Below are 17,585 nucleotides of genomic sequence, written 5' to 3'. Positions count from 1 at the left end.
TTCTTTGGGATCCCATGAGAAATACAAGAATCTAGCATGTAGTTTATTGCTGAAATTCATCTTGTTTACTGTCTTTCAAGTCTCCCTCATATCTTACTGGCAAAAATGGTAGTGCAGATACTCTAAGCAGTGGAAGGAAAAAACAGGGAAACCTAAGGAAGAGAAAAAAAAAAGAAATATACTGGGGACACATACCTCTGAAATACGCCAAAGTATTGGCTACTAGAAGCTCCCCAGACAGGGGACATAATATGATGCTAGATGAGAATGGGCAGGTTGCAGGTGCCAGGAGTCTCAGATGCCTTTGCTCAGGTCCCAGCATCCCTGCTGCTGCAGTAGAACCTTCTAAAGACTGAGAAAAGGCCATATGTTGTCTATGTAAGACCCACTTCTTTGCTGTTTACCAGACTTCTCAGTACTGTGGCATGACTGGATCACAAGTCTGCACATCCTAAGCACAGTTATTAAGGCTACTGGAACCAACCCCAAGACATCAGGAAATCTGCATTAAAGAGGACAGGCTTAATCAGATAGAAGGTACAAATGACTCTTCTGGTAATTTGCTGTCATTGCTCAAGCTCATCATAGTCACCTAAGGATCTACCTTAAGTGTCACCATTCTTTGTTCACAGCATGGTCTCTGCAGGTCCCTGTTTGTGGCCTGAAGATGCCACAGCTCTAAGAAACTTCTAAGGAGGCTATACAATCGTTAGTACAGGAGCTTGTGGTCTTCAATTGTTCCTTACAGAAAATTTCAACATGTACCAAAAAGCACAGAAGGAAATAGTGAACCTCACATATGGGCCAGTTTGGGTATCTATGTCACCAACTGTTCAACTCCTTAAAAATATATCTAGCGGCTGGAATGCTGGTGGCTAATGTCTGCAATCCTAGCTACTCAGGAGTCTGAGATCTGAGGATCCTGGTTTGAAGCCAGCCTCAGCAGAAAAGTCCATAAGATTCATATCCAATTAACTACCAGAAAACCAGAAGTGGTGCTGTGGCTCAAAGTAGCAGAGCACTAGCCTTGAGTGAGAATTTTGAGCTGAAGAGCTGAGGGACAGAGCCCAGGCCCTGAGTTCAAGCCCCACAACTGAAAAAAAAATATATGCATACATATACATACACACACACACACACATATATAATATATATATATATATATATATATATATATACCACACATACACATACACCTATATATGTGTGTATATATATATATATATAAATATATATATAGTGCAAGACTCTTTCAAAACTAGATTTTTATGTGTAAAATGTTGCAAGAACATTGGCATTTTCCTGGGAAATGTCCAGACCTTTCATCAAATATCAAATTTCATTTCTTTTTTTTTGTCAGTCATAGGGCTTGAACTCTGGGCCAGGGCGCTGTCCCTTAGCTCTTCAGCTCAAGGCTAGTGCTCTACCACTTGAGCCACAGTGCCACTTCTGGTTTTCTGAGTGGTTTATTGGAGAGAAGAATCTCATGAACTTTCTTGCCAGGGCTGGCTTTGAACCATGATCCTCAGAGCTCAGCCTCCTGAGTGGCTAAGATTATAGACATGAGCCACTGGCACCAGCCAAATTTCAACTTTTTAAACCAACTCCCCCCTTTTTTTTTTTGGTTTAGTCAATCAGATAATATTCTCGTTTTCTTCTTTTTCCCAAAAGAAAGAATAACTATCCAAATGGCAGTTGCAGCAAAGCATCAGCAAGAGCAGGCTTCATCCTTAAGACAACGTCTTTTTTTTTTTGTAAGTATGTTTAACAATCACTGCTAAAAAGCCAGATGCTGGTAGCTAAGACCTGTAATCCTAGGTACTCAGGAGGCTCAGATCTCAGTTCTAACTCAGCCTGGGCAGAGAAAACCCTGAGACTATTCTCTCCAATTAACCAGCAAAAAGCAGGAAACGGGGGTTTGGTTCAAGTGGCAGAGCACCAGCCTTGTGCAAAAAAAGCCAAGTGAGAATGCAAGGCACTATGTTCATGTCCCAGTACTGGTGTGCATGCGTGTGCATGTGCGCACACACATACACACACAAACACAATTACTGCTATAGTAGAACAATGAGAAAACAGTCGATTTTCCTTAAGTTCAGTATTTATTATTTTGAGATAGAATCTAACAAAGTAGCCCCAACTGCTTTTGACCTCTTGATTTTCCTGCCTCAGCTGATGAGTGCTAGGATTACAGGTGTTATAAGTACACCCAACAGGATCAATGGTTCTTAACAAAACTGCACCTTTTCACCATTGCTATGTTAGACACTTGGAAATATTTTTAAGAAACTTGCTTCTTATAAATTATTTTAGCTGCTGTATATATTAAGTAATTCATTTCTACTTTAAAAGCATTGAGGGTTAAGTATCTCCAAAAGTAGTAAAAATAAAAGAGGAGAAAATCACTAAGGAAAGCATGCACACAATGGTCAGTTACAATCACCCTGAGAACTTTTCAGATGGGGATTCAGTCTCCAGAGATGCAGACCTGCCAGCAAACTGGAGGAAGTCAGTCGGAGCAACAATTTCACATTAGCTCAGAAGCACCTGCTTTTTAATCCTCCCATTACAAAATACGAAGAAAACATTACTTCCAGATATGTGGTGCTAACTTAAGCACATTCAGAAGACATAGAAACTGCAGATTAAGTTCAAATAACCATGCTATTTTAAGAAAACAGACTGAATATACATTATTATTTTTATTTTGTTCAAAAAAATTGGGTCTAAACAGTCAAGCTACATATACATAAAACAAACCAAGCAACAACTTTTTAAACACAGACCCTTGCAAATTATTAACATTCTACTAACTCTCTACAAAGGGCTGGACTAGACAAACAAAAACAGTTTTCCAACACTGACACTGTGACAGGAAACATGACAACTGCTTTCCCTCTCACTTGCTCCCCTACGCACTACCATGTGTGCCAGGCAAGGCCTTCACCTGGGGATGGGAGCAAAAGTGGAAAATAGTACAATAAAACCATCCAAACCCTCTCCATCTTTTTGCCAAGAGGCTTTACTGTGTGTCAGAATGAAAACCTAAGCAAACAAAAACAATCCATAAGCTCTTCTATTGCTAACTTTAAAGCAAACATGCTGGTGCTGTTGAAGATTTAATTGAGAAGTCTAAAATGACAGCACCAATTAAACTTTTATACTGGGAAGGAGCTGACCCATGAGGCCTTTTTATGTTTCTGTGTTTTTAGGCTTCTCCAGTGCCAGCAAATTACAACACAAAAGAACCCAGTTTTAGTACTCACAATGACACTGGATTCCAGAAGTGATTTGTTTTACTGCTTTTATTCCCTTAATATCTGACTTGGTGTGTGTGTGTGGGGGGGGGTATTGGGTAGCCAACACCCACAGAGATATCTGACTTGGTGTGTGTGTGTGTGTGTGTGTGTGTGTGTGTGTGCGCGCGCGTGTGTGTGTGTGCGCGCGCGTGTGTGTGTGTGTGTGTGATTGGGTAGCCAACACCCACAGAGCCCTGTGCAGGCTAGGCAAGTGCTGAACTGCTGAGCTACATACCCAGCCCTTGGATTTGAATTTACACAGAACTCCATAAAACTTCAGGTTCTAGTTAAGGAAAGCACCTCATTGTCTCTCCAGCTCCCCCCCGCTGCCCACCCCAATAGGTTAAACAACTTTCTTCGTATTTGCACCCAAAAACAAGTGACATTCTTCCCAAGTGATTTGTAAAACATGGATTCTGTAATTGTCAAACCTTATACCAGTGGTTATGACTTTGAGGAGAGTGGAATAGCACATGGCATGCAGTCAACAAGCTCTCACCTAGGAAATCAGACCCAAGAAGAAATGCGGGACCCCCAGCTGTGGCTCACCTGGAAGCAAGTACAGAATTACAACTGGCAAAAGGGAAAATTGAAAGCATTTATATTTCATTTTTAAAAGTTGAATTTGGCATTTATGATGAATAGTCACTAAAGAAATATTTTATTTTTAAGAGTCAGATCTGAATTTTGTACTTATAATGATTATGTATTTTTTAATAAAAGTAAAGAAGCATGAGATTATATCGTACAGTAATCTTCAGATATATCTTGTATTTATTTAGCTTATACATATGGGTACTTTCAAATCAGGGTTCTAGCCATACTGTCTACTTAACAGTATCAAATCTTTTTTTAGTGGGATTTAACACTTCACAGTCCCTTGAAAGTATATTTAATCTAGTTTTACTTGACTTAAATCGGGCTTTGAATTTGCAGTACAATTTATTATAGGAATAGTACATAGCTAGTATATGTATTTCCTGGATACTTGCCCATACATAATTCCATATATAATCCCAACAAAACTCTTCCCCTCAAAATTCCCTACTGTTTCCTGGTATTTGGGTTTTCAGAGAACAGGTCTGAAGCCATTCTTTTATTTTCTCTTAAGCAACTTATTTTCTGAATACAGTACAGAAGGATTGAAGGCTGTATCATTTCTGTCATTCTCTATCAACAGTAGTTTATCGTTCTTGCCAGAAGTGCTTAGCTGTTGATCTCTTTAACGTTTTTGGCATGGTAGTGGTGGAGGAGGAGGAGGAAGAGGAGGAATACAGGGAGTCTTTTTAATCTTTTAATTTTATCCAGGAAAGACTTTATTTTTATATCTGACAATGGTTTTCTCAGTACAGTCTTAGCATTAGAAAAGTAAATGTCAGTAATGTCACCTGCTGTTCTGTTTTCATATTTGTTCTCTTTCCCATTTTAAATGGTTTATTTTAAAAAGAGAACAATCTCAAGCTTGTCCTTCACATAACTGAGTTAATATCTTTAAAGATCAATATTGTGCTTTTCTGCTTCCAGTATGAGTTTTAGTCTGTTATTCTGTTTTCCTGCTTTCTAGAAATCCCTGTTTCTGTTTCCATTTGACTCTATTGCCTTTCCTCAAGATAACACAGTACTGTTGCACAGAAGAAAATCTCTTCTTTCAATTATGACAAAGAGAATCCTAAAACTTTTTCTCCTGTGGTACAGCCCTTTCAAGATTTTTCTGGAAGTGTTTATCCTTGATTTAGTCCTGTTATTTGGTGCCTCTCCCCCCATATTCATTCCTAAATGTGTGTTTTTTTCTCTCCTCAGATACTTTTTTAAAAATAAAATTCCTTTTTCAGTCAAATCCCAAGCACATTTCCAAATTTAACATAGAGGTAGCATCCTCTGCCATCCTGTTGCCTGATTTTCTGCATCTCTGAACCAATGACTGCTACCCAATCATAGACTGCTTCTGTGTCACCTGAGGGCTTAACTCTCAGAATGCATTATGTACCACCTCAACTTTGCTTTCTGCTCATGTTTTATTTAGCCTTAGGTTTTAAAGTCCTGGGATGAATGAAGATGCATGTGGGAGGAAAGGAAGAGAAGCTTGAGATCTAGAAAATTCTTTCAACTGCAGCATCTGGATAGGACACCAGTCAGCCATCACTGGTTTGGGATCTCTGAGCCAGACAGAGTAAAACAGAAGTGGTTGGGAAGGAAGATATATACTAAATAGCATTAAAAAATTGTGAAGCTAAGGAGTGAGCTATGGCATGGAAAGTTTTGTTCCAGTTCACTTCCATCTGTCTTGTAAATGATCCTAGATACAAGAATTGGGGTTTGGTCTTCTAGGTCCTCAGGAGTGCTTTCTGGGAAGGTGGGAGAAATTCAATGGGGGCTTCTACTAGCCAGGTGTCGCTTACCAGGTGCATTAATTTTCAAAATCCAAATCTTCCCAGTTATGGCATGGAGGACAGTTTTGGACTAGTTTTCTAGTCCCTAGTCTACTATTTACTGCCTGACTGACCTTCAATGGGCCTTTTAATTAATCTCTGGGCTTTAATTTCCTTGTGGGTGAAATGAGGATTCTGGATTAGTCACCCATAATCTACTGTTTTACATCTTGAGCAAGAAAATAAATATGCCTGACAAAGGAAAGAATAAAAAAAAATGAACCAAATAAGTATATAAAAATATACTTAGGTGACTGCTTTAGTCTAAAGATTATACATAAAAATCTTTTGATGCCAAAATTAACCGGCAAAAGACCTGAGCATGAAACTGTGACACAGAGGAGAAACACCTTCACATTTTTATTTTTTTTGTCAGTCATAGGGCCTGAACTTTGGGTCTGGGCGCTGTCCCTCAGCTCTTCAGCTCAAGGCACTATATAGCACTCTACCACTTGAGGCACAGCACCACTTCCGGGTTTTTCTGCTTATGTGGTGCTGTGGAATCAAACCCAAGGCCTCCTGCATGCAAGGCAAGCACTCTACTACTGAGTCACCTTGCCAGCCCCCAACCTTCACATTTTGAGCGGTGGGTCTAATGTCAAAACAGATACAATCTTTTATTAATCTGGCAGGAGCATCTGCTCTTTTTCTGTTGTTGTTGTTGGTTGTGGGGCCTGAACTCTGGGCTTGGGCACTGTCCTTGTGCTCTCCAGCTCAAGGCGAGCACTCTATCACTTGAGCCACAGCACCACTTCCGGTTTTCTAGTGGTTTATTAGACATGAGTCTCACAGACTTTCCTTCAAGGGCTGGCTTTGAACCATGATCCTCAGATCTTGAGTAGCTAGGATTACAGGCAGGAGCCACCAGCACCTGGCTAGCACCTGCTCTTTAAGGGAGAGAACAAGTAATAGAAGTTACTTGGTGGACAAACACATACCAGGCCTAAGAGAATATGGCTCGAGAAAGGACCATTTAAATTTTAACAAATTAAAAGGACCTCTATGGGCCTAAAGTTCTAATAGATGAAGTACTGGATGTGCAATCAAACCTGCCAGTTCAAATTTAAGATCTCTAACTACCTCTGTAAGACTTTAGCTATCTGAGCATTGGTTTCTCATTAAAAATAACTTAGATGTACTTTGAAGAACTGTTAGGAACATTAAATAAGAATGCAAAGCAGTTATGAGAAAGCTCTTACTATAGTGTTAGGCCTAAGAGCTTCTATTTGAGCAAATCAGCAGATATAATAATAAGCAGGTAAGTTCTTTTTCTTTCTTTCTTTCTTCCTTTTTTTTGCCAGTTGTGGGCTTGAACTTAGGGCTTAGGTGCTGTCCCTGAGCTTTTTCTGCTCAAGGCTAGGACTCTACCACTTTGAGCCATAGCTCTACTTGTGGTTTTCTGGTGGTCCATTGAAGATAAGATTCTCACAGACTTTCCTACCCTGCCAGGCTTTGAACCATAATCCTCAGATCTCAGCTTTCAGAGAGGCTAGGATCATAGGCAGGAGCCACCAGTGCCTGGCAGCAAATCAGTTCTAATTAACCAGTTATACTGAGCATAGGGTATTTAGGAGCTCATGCTCCTCTCAGCAGAGGAGAGGAAATGTATTTAATCAATATGAATAGTAAAACTATTCATCTACATATTACCCACTGCAACTTTTGGTATTTGGTTTTGCCTCAAATTTTCATGAATTTCCATATGAGCTGTATTATATAAATAAAGCACTTTAATTGAGTGTAACAATCTGATTCTGCTCAACAACTATGCAAGGGCATCTGGATTGCTCAAAATCATCATAATAGTGGGAACACTTTGCCTGCAGAATGGTTTTAGAAAATCCTGTGAGGTCAGATGCAGGAAATTTCCATAAATGTAGTTTAATTTTCATCCTCCAGAGGGCCTCCTCTTTCAGAAAGGGGGTACATTTGTAGGACACCACCAATCCATCCCAGGAAATGTCTTAATTGACTCATTTATATGAAAAATACACAAAATTCTTTTACCTAACAACTCTTCCTGAACAATGTTCTTAACTGTCCTTTAAAACACTTATACCCAAAGCAAAATAATTGAAAGATATACACAAATTTGAAACTTAATTTATTATATTTAGAGCTGTCTATTAATAGCTTCTTAGTATGTATAGACCTTAACTGAGACTCACAGGAGCTCTAGAGAAAATGAGGTAACTCTTTTTTGAGGTCTTCATTGTTTTCATTCATTACTAGCTAAAAAAAACATTTTTAGCAAGCCATATCTCAGAAAAACAACAAAGTGCTGAATGTTTCATAAGGATAATATTTAAACATTCTCTTTATATAAGTAGTGACAACGTGGCCACTGTTAGCCTCAACTGAGAAAAAAAATCAACATTCTGCTGTCTAGAGATAGCAAAATCATTTCAGAAGTTGTGAAATTTGATAAATCTCATCAAGATAAGAACAAGGTAAATCTGATTTCTTAGGAAGTCTTCCCGGTATCTGACCTTGAAGAATTAGGAATTTTGTATCCTGGCTCGGCCCCTTCTTAACTATATAACCTTGAGAGCTGCATAAGGGTGATCCCGCATCTGGGAACTTCTGACTAATCTGACAGCACAAGGCTTTCCTTTCTATAGGAACATTACCGGGTCCAGATTCTCTTAATAACTATTTCCACGAGCATGCCAGATAGAGCTTAATGCTTTTCATAAGACTGAACTTAGAAAAAAAATGAAAGTCGCAATGTCAAATTTCTTCAAACATTTTATCTGTCAGGACAGACGAATGCAGGATACAATTCAAGGAAAGCTGGGCAAATGACATATGATAAAGGAAACGTTTTTCCCATAGCTTTGGTTAGATACTTCCATAATATTCCTTTTTATTCCCCCAAACACTAAACAGTGGGAAAACCTCTGTAAGGCCTCTTCAAGGCTTCTGATATTCCTTCATTTATTTTTACCTAGATGTGAGGTAATAGAGCTTAGTTGTACTGGAGGTAGAATTAACCCATGGCATAAATGTGTTAACTTGACCAGATTAATGGATTTAGTTTTCTTTTCAAGTTTAAGTTTGGTGAGGGAGAATCTGCATAATGAAAGCAATAGGTGGTATAATGCAGATTGGTATTAATTATTAGCAAAAGTTATATCTAAAAAGGCTAACAGGTACTATCCAGGTAAGATGTCCCTGGTAACAGCCTCACTGTTGATATTTAATTGGTTCACACCCATCAAGTTGGACAAGTCTGTCTAACTATACTCTCTGATGGGAAGCCTGCTGGGTTGTGGGGTACCCAGAGCTCCTTCTAGAACAGCTACAGAAAGTGCTGCAGGGGTGAGCTCCCCAAAGATGCCATAGGTCCTCTCTGAACATCTATAGCACCTCCATTTCTAATGAGTAGGTGAATTTGTGTTTCTTTCTTTCTTTTTTGTGCTGAAGATCAAACAAATTCATCTTGCTTCCTGGCATATGCTAGGAGCTATCTACCGCTGAGTAACCCCCCAGGCCTACCTTGCAAATCCTTGATACTCATTCCAAATGTGGAGCACAAAACACAAAGGTAAGTGAAAAAACATTCTCTTACCTTCCCTCTTCCTTCCCTTTCAGTTCTTGTTTCTCTTGCTTAGGCCTAGAGCAGGTCTCTCCAGTGAGGATGGCACAAAGTTGACAGGAAAGCTAGAACCACGGCCTCATCTGAGCCCCAGCTAGGATGAGGTGTTCTGGATCTTCTTAAGAGCCTCTGAAAGCAGGTATGATGGTACACACCTGTAATCCTGGCACTGAGGCAGGAGGACTGAGAGTTTGAGGCCAGCATGGGCTACCCTACAAGATCCTGTCTCAAAACAAAACAATACACAATGCCTCTGAAGATAGGCATAGTCATATACACTGATAGTGTTGTGCCATGTTAACAGGATTTATCAGATGTTGATTTTACAAGTATGTCTATACTCACACACACATATTTGCACAAGTTCTTAATACAATAAGTGCACATGTAATTCTTGAGGAGCCTACTTCTTCACTCCAGTTCCTCAAGGAGGCATGTGCTGAGTGGTATTTAGGATGCCGAGAAACCATTTTTTACTCTATCAGGTGTTACTGAAGATCTGTTCTCCTGAGTTTTTAGTGTCATCATTCACTTCAGAACTCTGGAGATGTAAAATACATCAAATAGGTGACAGGTAACAAATTCCATGCAGAGATGGTTATACAGTTAATGAAAAGCCACAACGAACACTGAAACTACAACTTCTGCATCAATTATTGCTACTTTTAAAAACACTAAAATCTGATTCCAGTGATTTCGAATGGCAGTTTCCTCCTGAATCTGTTTAAAACAAAAGTGGAGGCTTTATTTAATGAGGCTGCAGGCTCTGCTTATAGTTAATACAGATCACATTTCAGTCTAAGAGTAGACTGACAAGAAAATGACCATTTACTTTCCACAAACAAAATATCCTTTGGATGTTTAGCAAACTAAAATACTTAATATTTTATATCAAGTTTTCTTAAATCCTTAAAAATCACTACAAAAAACCCACAACAGAATAGTATGCAATATTAAGTTGTAACACTGATTATTATTACTTTTATATACAGATGGAGGTTTACCAAAGTAATCTCTACTCAGAAAAGATCAACTAGTAAATAAAATTATAAATGTGTAGTAACTAGAAAGTGAACGACATTAGACCTTAAGGCAGCATTGGTTGAGTCTTCTCTGGCAAAGTGTCACATATTTCAATGATCAGCAAATTATTTAGAAGGAATTAAGTGCTTAAATAATGCTTTGAAAAAGAAGTACAACTATTTTTTAAACCCCTGCAAAATGAATTTAAATTGGATTTTAATTTGAGATTAGAAAGCATTCCCAGGAACGTAAAGGTTCAGTCTTTCCTCCAATATATGAAAAAGATACTAGAAATTATTATTGATTAGCAATCTTAGGGCTCCTTTTTCACTTATTGTTGTATTTCTAATAACTACTGAAGAGTTTTTGGAAGATTCTGTGAGTATTTAAGTAACATGTGGTCAGGATGTTTTACCTGAGTGAAATGATTTTAAACTGCACGAACAACCTGTCAGGATGGTTTGGTTTTGCAACTTACATCCTTAATGCTAGGTTTGTTTACTTGGTAGGTTGCCTGAATCATACTGTCCCAAGCACTGGTGCCAACCTAAAATAATGACATCTGTGGTGACTGAAACAGTCAGACTTGGATAAAAATATCTCAAAGCTCTTTATCAAATGCATTTGAGGATTTATTTCCTTTGTATTGTGTTTTATGGGGTTTTCCTAGGAAAGCCTGAACATTATTATTTATCCTTTATGTGCTGTATGCCAAATAAACAACTGTATGACAGGAAGAACAAACAAACTCCCAACACGTTCAAATGAAAAGTGCTGTCAGGTGGTGCTGAGAACTAAGACAGACGTAGGCACTTCTGCTTCAGGTTTTCACATTTGGATCACAGGTGGCTTTTCCAAGCCCTTTTCTTTCCCTACAAGAATTCCTCTCATAGTACAAACTATCTAGTTAACTGGGAACCTTGTTCTCACAAACATTCGTCCTCTTCTTTTATAAAATTCTCTCCACTCACAGCAGAGATGATCTTCCTGCTAAAGTGAGGAGCCTGCCTCTCTGGCTGAGGCTCAAGGTCCTGCCCTGCAGGACCGTGCTATCCACCAAGAAAATGTACAGGAGTGTCCAGTGCAATTTCCTCTAACACGTCTGTCTCTCTCTCTCTCTCCTCTCTCCAGTTCCTTATTGTGAGTTAACTCAACAAAGCGTATAGTCCTCAAAACATTCTAATGCTACGGGCTACTGGGATTTTTTTTTTTTTTTGATGACTACTGAAACCGTTTCCTTTCTCTTTTTGCAGAAAACCTGTGCTAAAAAGGCACTAGATAAAATGAATTCCCTCACTCTTATAGATAATAGTGATAGAAATAAATTCTCATAGAATCTAGGTTCTGTGATTTAACAAAGGTGAAGCACACCTGGATAAAACATCCCAATTATTCAAATCCATCTCCTTTCATGTAAAAAAAAAACCCCAAAAAGTAAAAACAACAAACTCCGAGTTAGAGCAATTGCAGGCTTCAGGGAATGGAAAGGGCACGCCAGGGTCAGCTTCTGACCCCGGAGGACTCTGCCTTGCTGCTGAGCCTGGCTTTGGCAGCCTGGAGGAGCTCTTGCTGGGAGGGGAACAGGGCAATGGCCTGGATCCATGGAGAGAGGGTTCACTGGCAGCAGCTGTGGGAGCCAAGCCTCCTGGAGACCTGAGTAAAGGAGACGAAGGTGAAGTTCTCACAGTTGTCCAGCTTGACTTTCTTGGCTAAATTGGGGACAATCCCCCGAAGGGACCGCAGTCCCATCCTCTGCTCCTCATACCACACACTGCCCATGTCTGTGGCCTCCTTCCTGGCAGTAAGGTAGAAAGGGGACTTGGCCTCCATTTGGGTGGGTGGTCGATGGATGTACATGTACTTGTAGAGGAGGCAGTAAGGGCACTGTTTGTGTCCCCTGGAATGCTCATGGTAGATTTTCCCATGACACACTCGGGTAGAAGTGCTCCGGCTCTCTCGCTTGACACTGTCGGTCCGAGCAAAGTAGGGCTGGTTTTGTGGGTCTTTGAGCAGCTCGATATCACCGTACATGAGATCAGCATGCTCCTGCAGTGTCCGCATGTTCAGGTACTGGCTGTTGTACTTGACTACAGTGGACAGGAGAGTGATGGGGCTGGTATCTCCTAGACATCCAGCCTGCCACATCTCCTCCTCGTCAGAAAGGGAAAAGTAAACAATATTGCGGGAGCGGGCACCAGACATCCCTGCCTTACTCAGCACCCACAGCTTCTCCTTGAGCTTCTTGGTAGATGAGCTGAAGGTGCTGCTGGTGATGGAGAAGCCCACCCCTGCGTTCTTTAGGATGCGGTCCAGGCCTCGGCGAATGGCATGGAGCGAGGTAGCCAGGAAGTCAGAGCCATCACTCTTCTTGACGGTGACATAAAAGTTCTCAAGCAGCTCATTCAACTTCACTGCAGGGATCTCAAATGAGACAAACACTGAGGTTATACATTTGAGGATACCCCAATAACCAGACCTCTCCTCCTCCTCCTTCCTACTCCTCACCAGAGACTGTACTACAATAGCACATGTTTGGCTTCTAGGAGATTGAGCCCTTACCATCATAAAGCAGAAGGAATAGTGAATGTGAAGCTGGAAGATCTAGGTTCCACTTGGTTCTCTCTAATGTCTTTTAACCTCAGTGTTTCCATCTCTGAAATAGGCCATAGGAATAGATATATCTTCCCAAAGGATTTAAATAATGTTAAAAAGTATTACTGACTGGGTGCTGGTGGCTCAAGCCTGTAATCCTAGCTACTCAGGAGGCTGAGATCTGAGGATCATGGTTCAAAGCCAGCCTGGGCAGGAAAGTCCAGGAAACTCTTATCTCCAATAAACCACCAGAAAACCGGAAGCGGTGCTGTGGCTCCAGTGGTAGAGCACTTGCCTTGAGCTGAAGAGCATAAAGGACTTGTAAATACTGGTGGACACATACCCACTGTACACATATACACGCATGTTTTTGCAAATTCATACATATATATATATATATACACACACATACACATAAATTACTGTTATTATTGGCTGTGTGTGTGTGTGTGTGTGTGTGTGTGTGTGTGTGTGTGTGTGTGCTGGTCCTGGGGCTTGAACTCAGGGCCTGAGTGCTGCCTCTCAGCTTTTCTGATCAAACCTAGTGCTTTACCACTTGAGCCACAGCTCCACTTCTGGCTTTCTTAACTGGTGGCTTTGAACCACAATCCTCAGATCTCAGCCTCCTGAGTAGCTAGGATTATAGGCCTGAGCCACTAGAGCTCAGTTTTATTAGCTTTTTGTAATTTTCACTATTTCTCTCTGAAAGGTTCTTTCTCCTCTTTGCTTGCAAATCAATTGTTTCCTTCTCCCTTAATAAAATTCAGTTCTTTCACTAAAGGATTCCTAAACCATAAACTTAAACTCTGAATCACCCCATCATTAATTTCCTTTGCAATCTGTACACACTTTCTGGTCCTGCTATTATTAAGCCTGGGCTGTAGTAGAAGATAACTGATTGGGCCACCTTGCATCTAATTAATGATCCTGGAATTTTCACTTGAACTTCCAAGTAGGTCCTAAAATTATCATCAGCTTAATAACCCATAGGGGTTCAATAATAATATGTGTTAAAAAGACAGAGCTCTATACATGAGTATAATAGGTAGAGAAGGAAGCTTTGCTTTGTGTTCAGGATGTACTTAAAAAATAGCAAAGTAGGTTTTGCTCAGTTAGGTCAGGCTGAAAAGAGTCACAAAAGGTGAGCACTGGCAGTTCATGTCTGTAATCCTAGCTACTCAGGAGGCTGGGATCTGAGACTTGTGGTTCAAGGCCAGGCAGGGCAGAAAAGTTCCTGTGAGGCTCTAAACTCCAATTAACTAAAAAACCAGAAGTGGAGCTATGGCTCAAAGTGGTAGAGCAATAGACTTGTCAAAAGAGCTCAGGGACAGTGTTCAGGCTCTGAGTTCAAGCCTCACTACTGACAAAAAGAAAAAAGAAAGGAAGAAAGTCACAATAGGGAGAGTACAAGAAAGAGTTGACATTGTCTAAAAAGAAATGTATTCTTGGGCTGGGAAGGTGGCTCAGTGGTAGAGTGTTTGCCTTGCATGCAATGAGACCCTGGGTTCAATTCCTCAGCACCATGTAACAGTAAAAGCCAGAAGTGGCGCTGTGGCTCAAGTGGTAGAGCTGAGAGACAGAACCCAGGCCCAGAGTTCAAGTCCCATGACCGACAAAATTTTTTAAAAAATGTATTCTTTACCTGCCTTATGTAGTTGTACTGTAACCTCTCTGTACATTATCTTTATAATAATAATAAACATTTTTTAAAAAAGAAAGTCACTATAAAAATGGTCAGTGTAGAAACTGTACAGTTAACATTTACTTTTCCTATAGCCCTCAGGTTAGAGAAAATAAAAGCAAATTGCTGATTTAAAGTGAACTAAGCTAAAACAAAATGCTTAAATAGGGATACAGGTTGATCCATTGTAACGATGAAATGTATAAGACACTATGTTGAAAACTGAACTTTACAATTTAGGCAGGAGTCAGGGGAGTGTAGTTGTGGAGGTAGGAGGGAAGGGATGGTAGGGGAAAAACAAAGGAGGAGGTAACAATGCTTGATAGGAAATGTACTCATTATATTGCTCATGTACTCATGTAACTGCACCCCTCTGTACAGTATTTTTTCAATAAAAACATATTAAAAATTAACTAAACTAAAACATTATATATCAAAATGCATGAAATACTGCTAATTCATTCCAATAATGTAGTCTAGAATGACTTTGTTAGCAAATTTTATTCTCAACCAACAAACTACACAAACCAAATTCAAAAATAGTAGAGTAAGCCAACAGAAACAGATATATAAATCAGTGAAGTGGGAAAAATAAAAATTGGGTCAGATAAAGAAAATGCCATCTTTGAGAAGATCTATAAAGTTGACAAACTTCTAGGAAGGCTGACAGAAAGAGAAGAAAGGAGGAAAGAAAGTATATAATAAGCAATCCTAGGATTATCCTAGGGAATACTTACAGCATATGTATAACTTAACTTACATTACCTTTCTTTAAAGCAAATGCACATATTGCCAAATGTGGCAACAATGAAAAGATCAGAATAGCTCCAAGAAAGAGAAGTTAGAAGTATTTTGTAGGCAAGAACTACAAAATTGATAACCACAATGAAAATATTAGGATCTATGGGGCACAGTGAGCATATTGAGTATCACTGTTCTTACACCATACTGTTCTGGAGGTTTTCAGCAGGGAGGTAAGCCAAAAGAAAGAAATCCCCCCACCTCTCCACTACATGTCACACCCATGCATGCACACATATGTATATATGTTTACCCATATAAAGGAATAAGACAAAATACTGGTAATCTGTTTCTCTAGGGAAGAAGAACATACTCAGTTGATAAGCTACTAGAAAACCTAGGGTAGTTGTACCCAAAATATAAGAATCAAAATAAGCAATTAAAACAACTTTCAACAACCATTACACTCAAACTCAGCTGGCTTGGGTATGTACAGTATCACCTGCAACTCTTGACTTCTCAGGGTAACCTCTCTTCATATAATTAGGACTCTTGGTTGCAAGAAACTTGAACAAGCCTGGGTACAAAGGGATATTAGAAATAGGAGACTCTAGGCCAGCAGGACTCCTGCTAAGTCTCATCTGTGTACAGACTGGCTGTCTCCACAGAGCTGCAAACACAGCATTCCTTAAGGTTTATATCTTCAGGCATTAGTATGAGATCAACTCTTTTTTTGTTGTTTGTAGGAAAAAAAACTTGAAGAAGACTTTGATTGGCCCATGCTTTACCCAAACCATTTACCAATAGGTTATCCACTATATTTGACGTGATGGTTGCTCTAATAACAACATGGCTTGTAGGAGCACCACAGTTTCTACATAAATGGTGCTGAGCAGTTTTGGCTTTTTTTTTTTTTTTTTTTTTTAAGATAAACAGAGTCTTTCTTGCTTTCCTGCTTTCTTGCTTTCATTTATTTTTGTCAGCCATGGGCTTGAACTCTGGGACTGGGTGCTATTCCTCAGCAATTCAGCTCAAGGCTAGTGCTCTACCACTTGAACCACAGCGCCACTTCTGGTTTTCCGGTGGTTTATTGGAGATAAAACTTTCACGGCCTTTCCTGCCTGGGCTGGCTTTGAACCACAATTCTCAGAATTTTAGGTGTGAGCCACTAGTGCCCAGCTAGATAGGGTTTTTCTAAGCAGTCCAACTTGGCCTTGAACTCCGAGTCCTCCTGCCTCTATCATCTCAGTGCTGGGATTACAGAAATGTCTCTCCATGCTTAACTCTGAAGCAGGTATTGTGTGTGTGTGTGTGTGTGTGTGTGTGTGTGTGTGTGTGTGTCTGTCTGTGTGTGTGTGTGTGTCTCTGTGTGTGTGTGTGTGTGTGTGTGTGTATCTGTGGTACTGAGGTTTGAATTCAGGATCTTGTACTTGCTAGGTAGGCACCTTACCTCTTGAGACAACTCCTCAGCTTTAGGAAAACATTACTTTTTACCTTACTGCTTCAAACAGAAAACAAAAACACAATTTTTGTTCATGGACTGAAAGACTTACTATTGCTAAAATGGTAATAATGGCCCACATTATCTACAGATTAAAAACCCCTATCAAAATTCCAGCTTTTTTTTTTTTTTAATAAATAGAAAATGGTGCTGGGTGCTGGTGGTTCACACCTATAATTGTAACTATTCAGGAAACTGAATTCTGACTCTGCTTATACTCAGTATGTGCAAATCAAAACACATTATCCTTTAGTTCTATCTCTACAATGTTTCAAGATTTTTTTTCCTACCATTTACAAATCTCAAGTATTTCAAGTTAGAAGATATCTTTTTTTTTTTTCAGTTTTTAAAAAATTTTTGTCGGTCATGGGGCTTTAACTCTGGGCCTAGACACTGTCCCTCAGCTCTTCAGCTCAGGGCTAGCACCCTATCACTTGAGCCATAGAGCAACTTCCGGCTTTTTCTGCTTATGTGGTACTGAGGAATCGAACTCAGGGCTTCATGCATGCAAAGCAAGTGCTCTACCACTGAGCCACCTTCCCAGCCACTAGAGAGATCTTAAGAGCTCACATTTTTTTTTTTTTTGGTCAGTCATGGGGTTTGAACTCTGGGCCTGGGTGCTGTCCCTCAGCTCTTCAGCTCAAGGCAAGCACTCTACCACTTGAACTACAGTGCCACTTCCGGTTTTCTAGTGGTTTATTGGAGATAGGAGTCTCACGGT

General features: G+C 39.9%; 1 protein-coding gene across 1 annotated transcript in view; it reads right to left on the bottom strand.

The window, feature by feature from the left end:
* Nucleotides 1-1,922: 1,922 nt before the first annotated feature.
* Kiaa1958 (KIAA1958 ortholog) overlaps nucleotides 1,923-17,585 on the bottom strand; it is a 135,970-nt gene continuing 120,307 nt past the window's right edge. Inside the window, exon 4 of the mRNA XM_070011782.1 lies at nucleotides 1,923-12,770. Within this exon, the coding sequence (XP_069867883.1) occupies nucleotides 11,964-12,770 (807 nt within the window). The 3' untranslated portion in view covers nucleotides 1,923-11,963. The remainder of the gene's footprint in view (nucleotides 12,771-17,585) is intronic.

The sequence above is a fragment of the Dipodomys merriami genome, unplaced genomic scaffold (genome assembly GCF_024711535.1).
Source record: "Dipodomys merriami isolate MVZ:Mamm:240054 unplaced genomic scaffold, mDipMer1.0.p SCAF_11, whole genome shotgun sequence".
Classification (NCBI taxonomy): domain Eukaryota; kingdom Metazoa; phylum Chordata; class Mammalia; order Rodentia; family Heteromyidae; genus Dipodomys; species Dipodomys merriami.
Note: the sequence above shows the minus strand (reverse complement) of the source record. Positions and strands in the feature narration are given on the sequence as shown.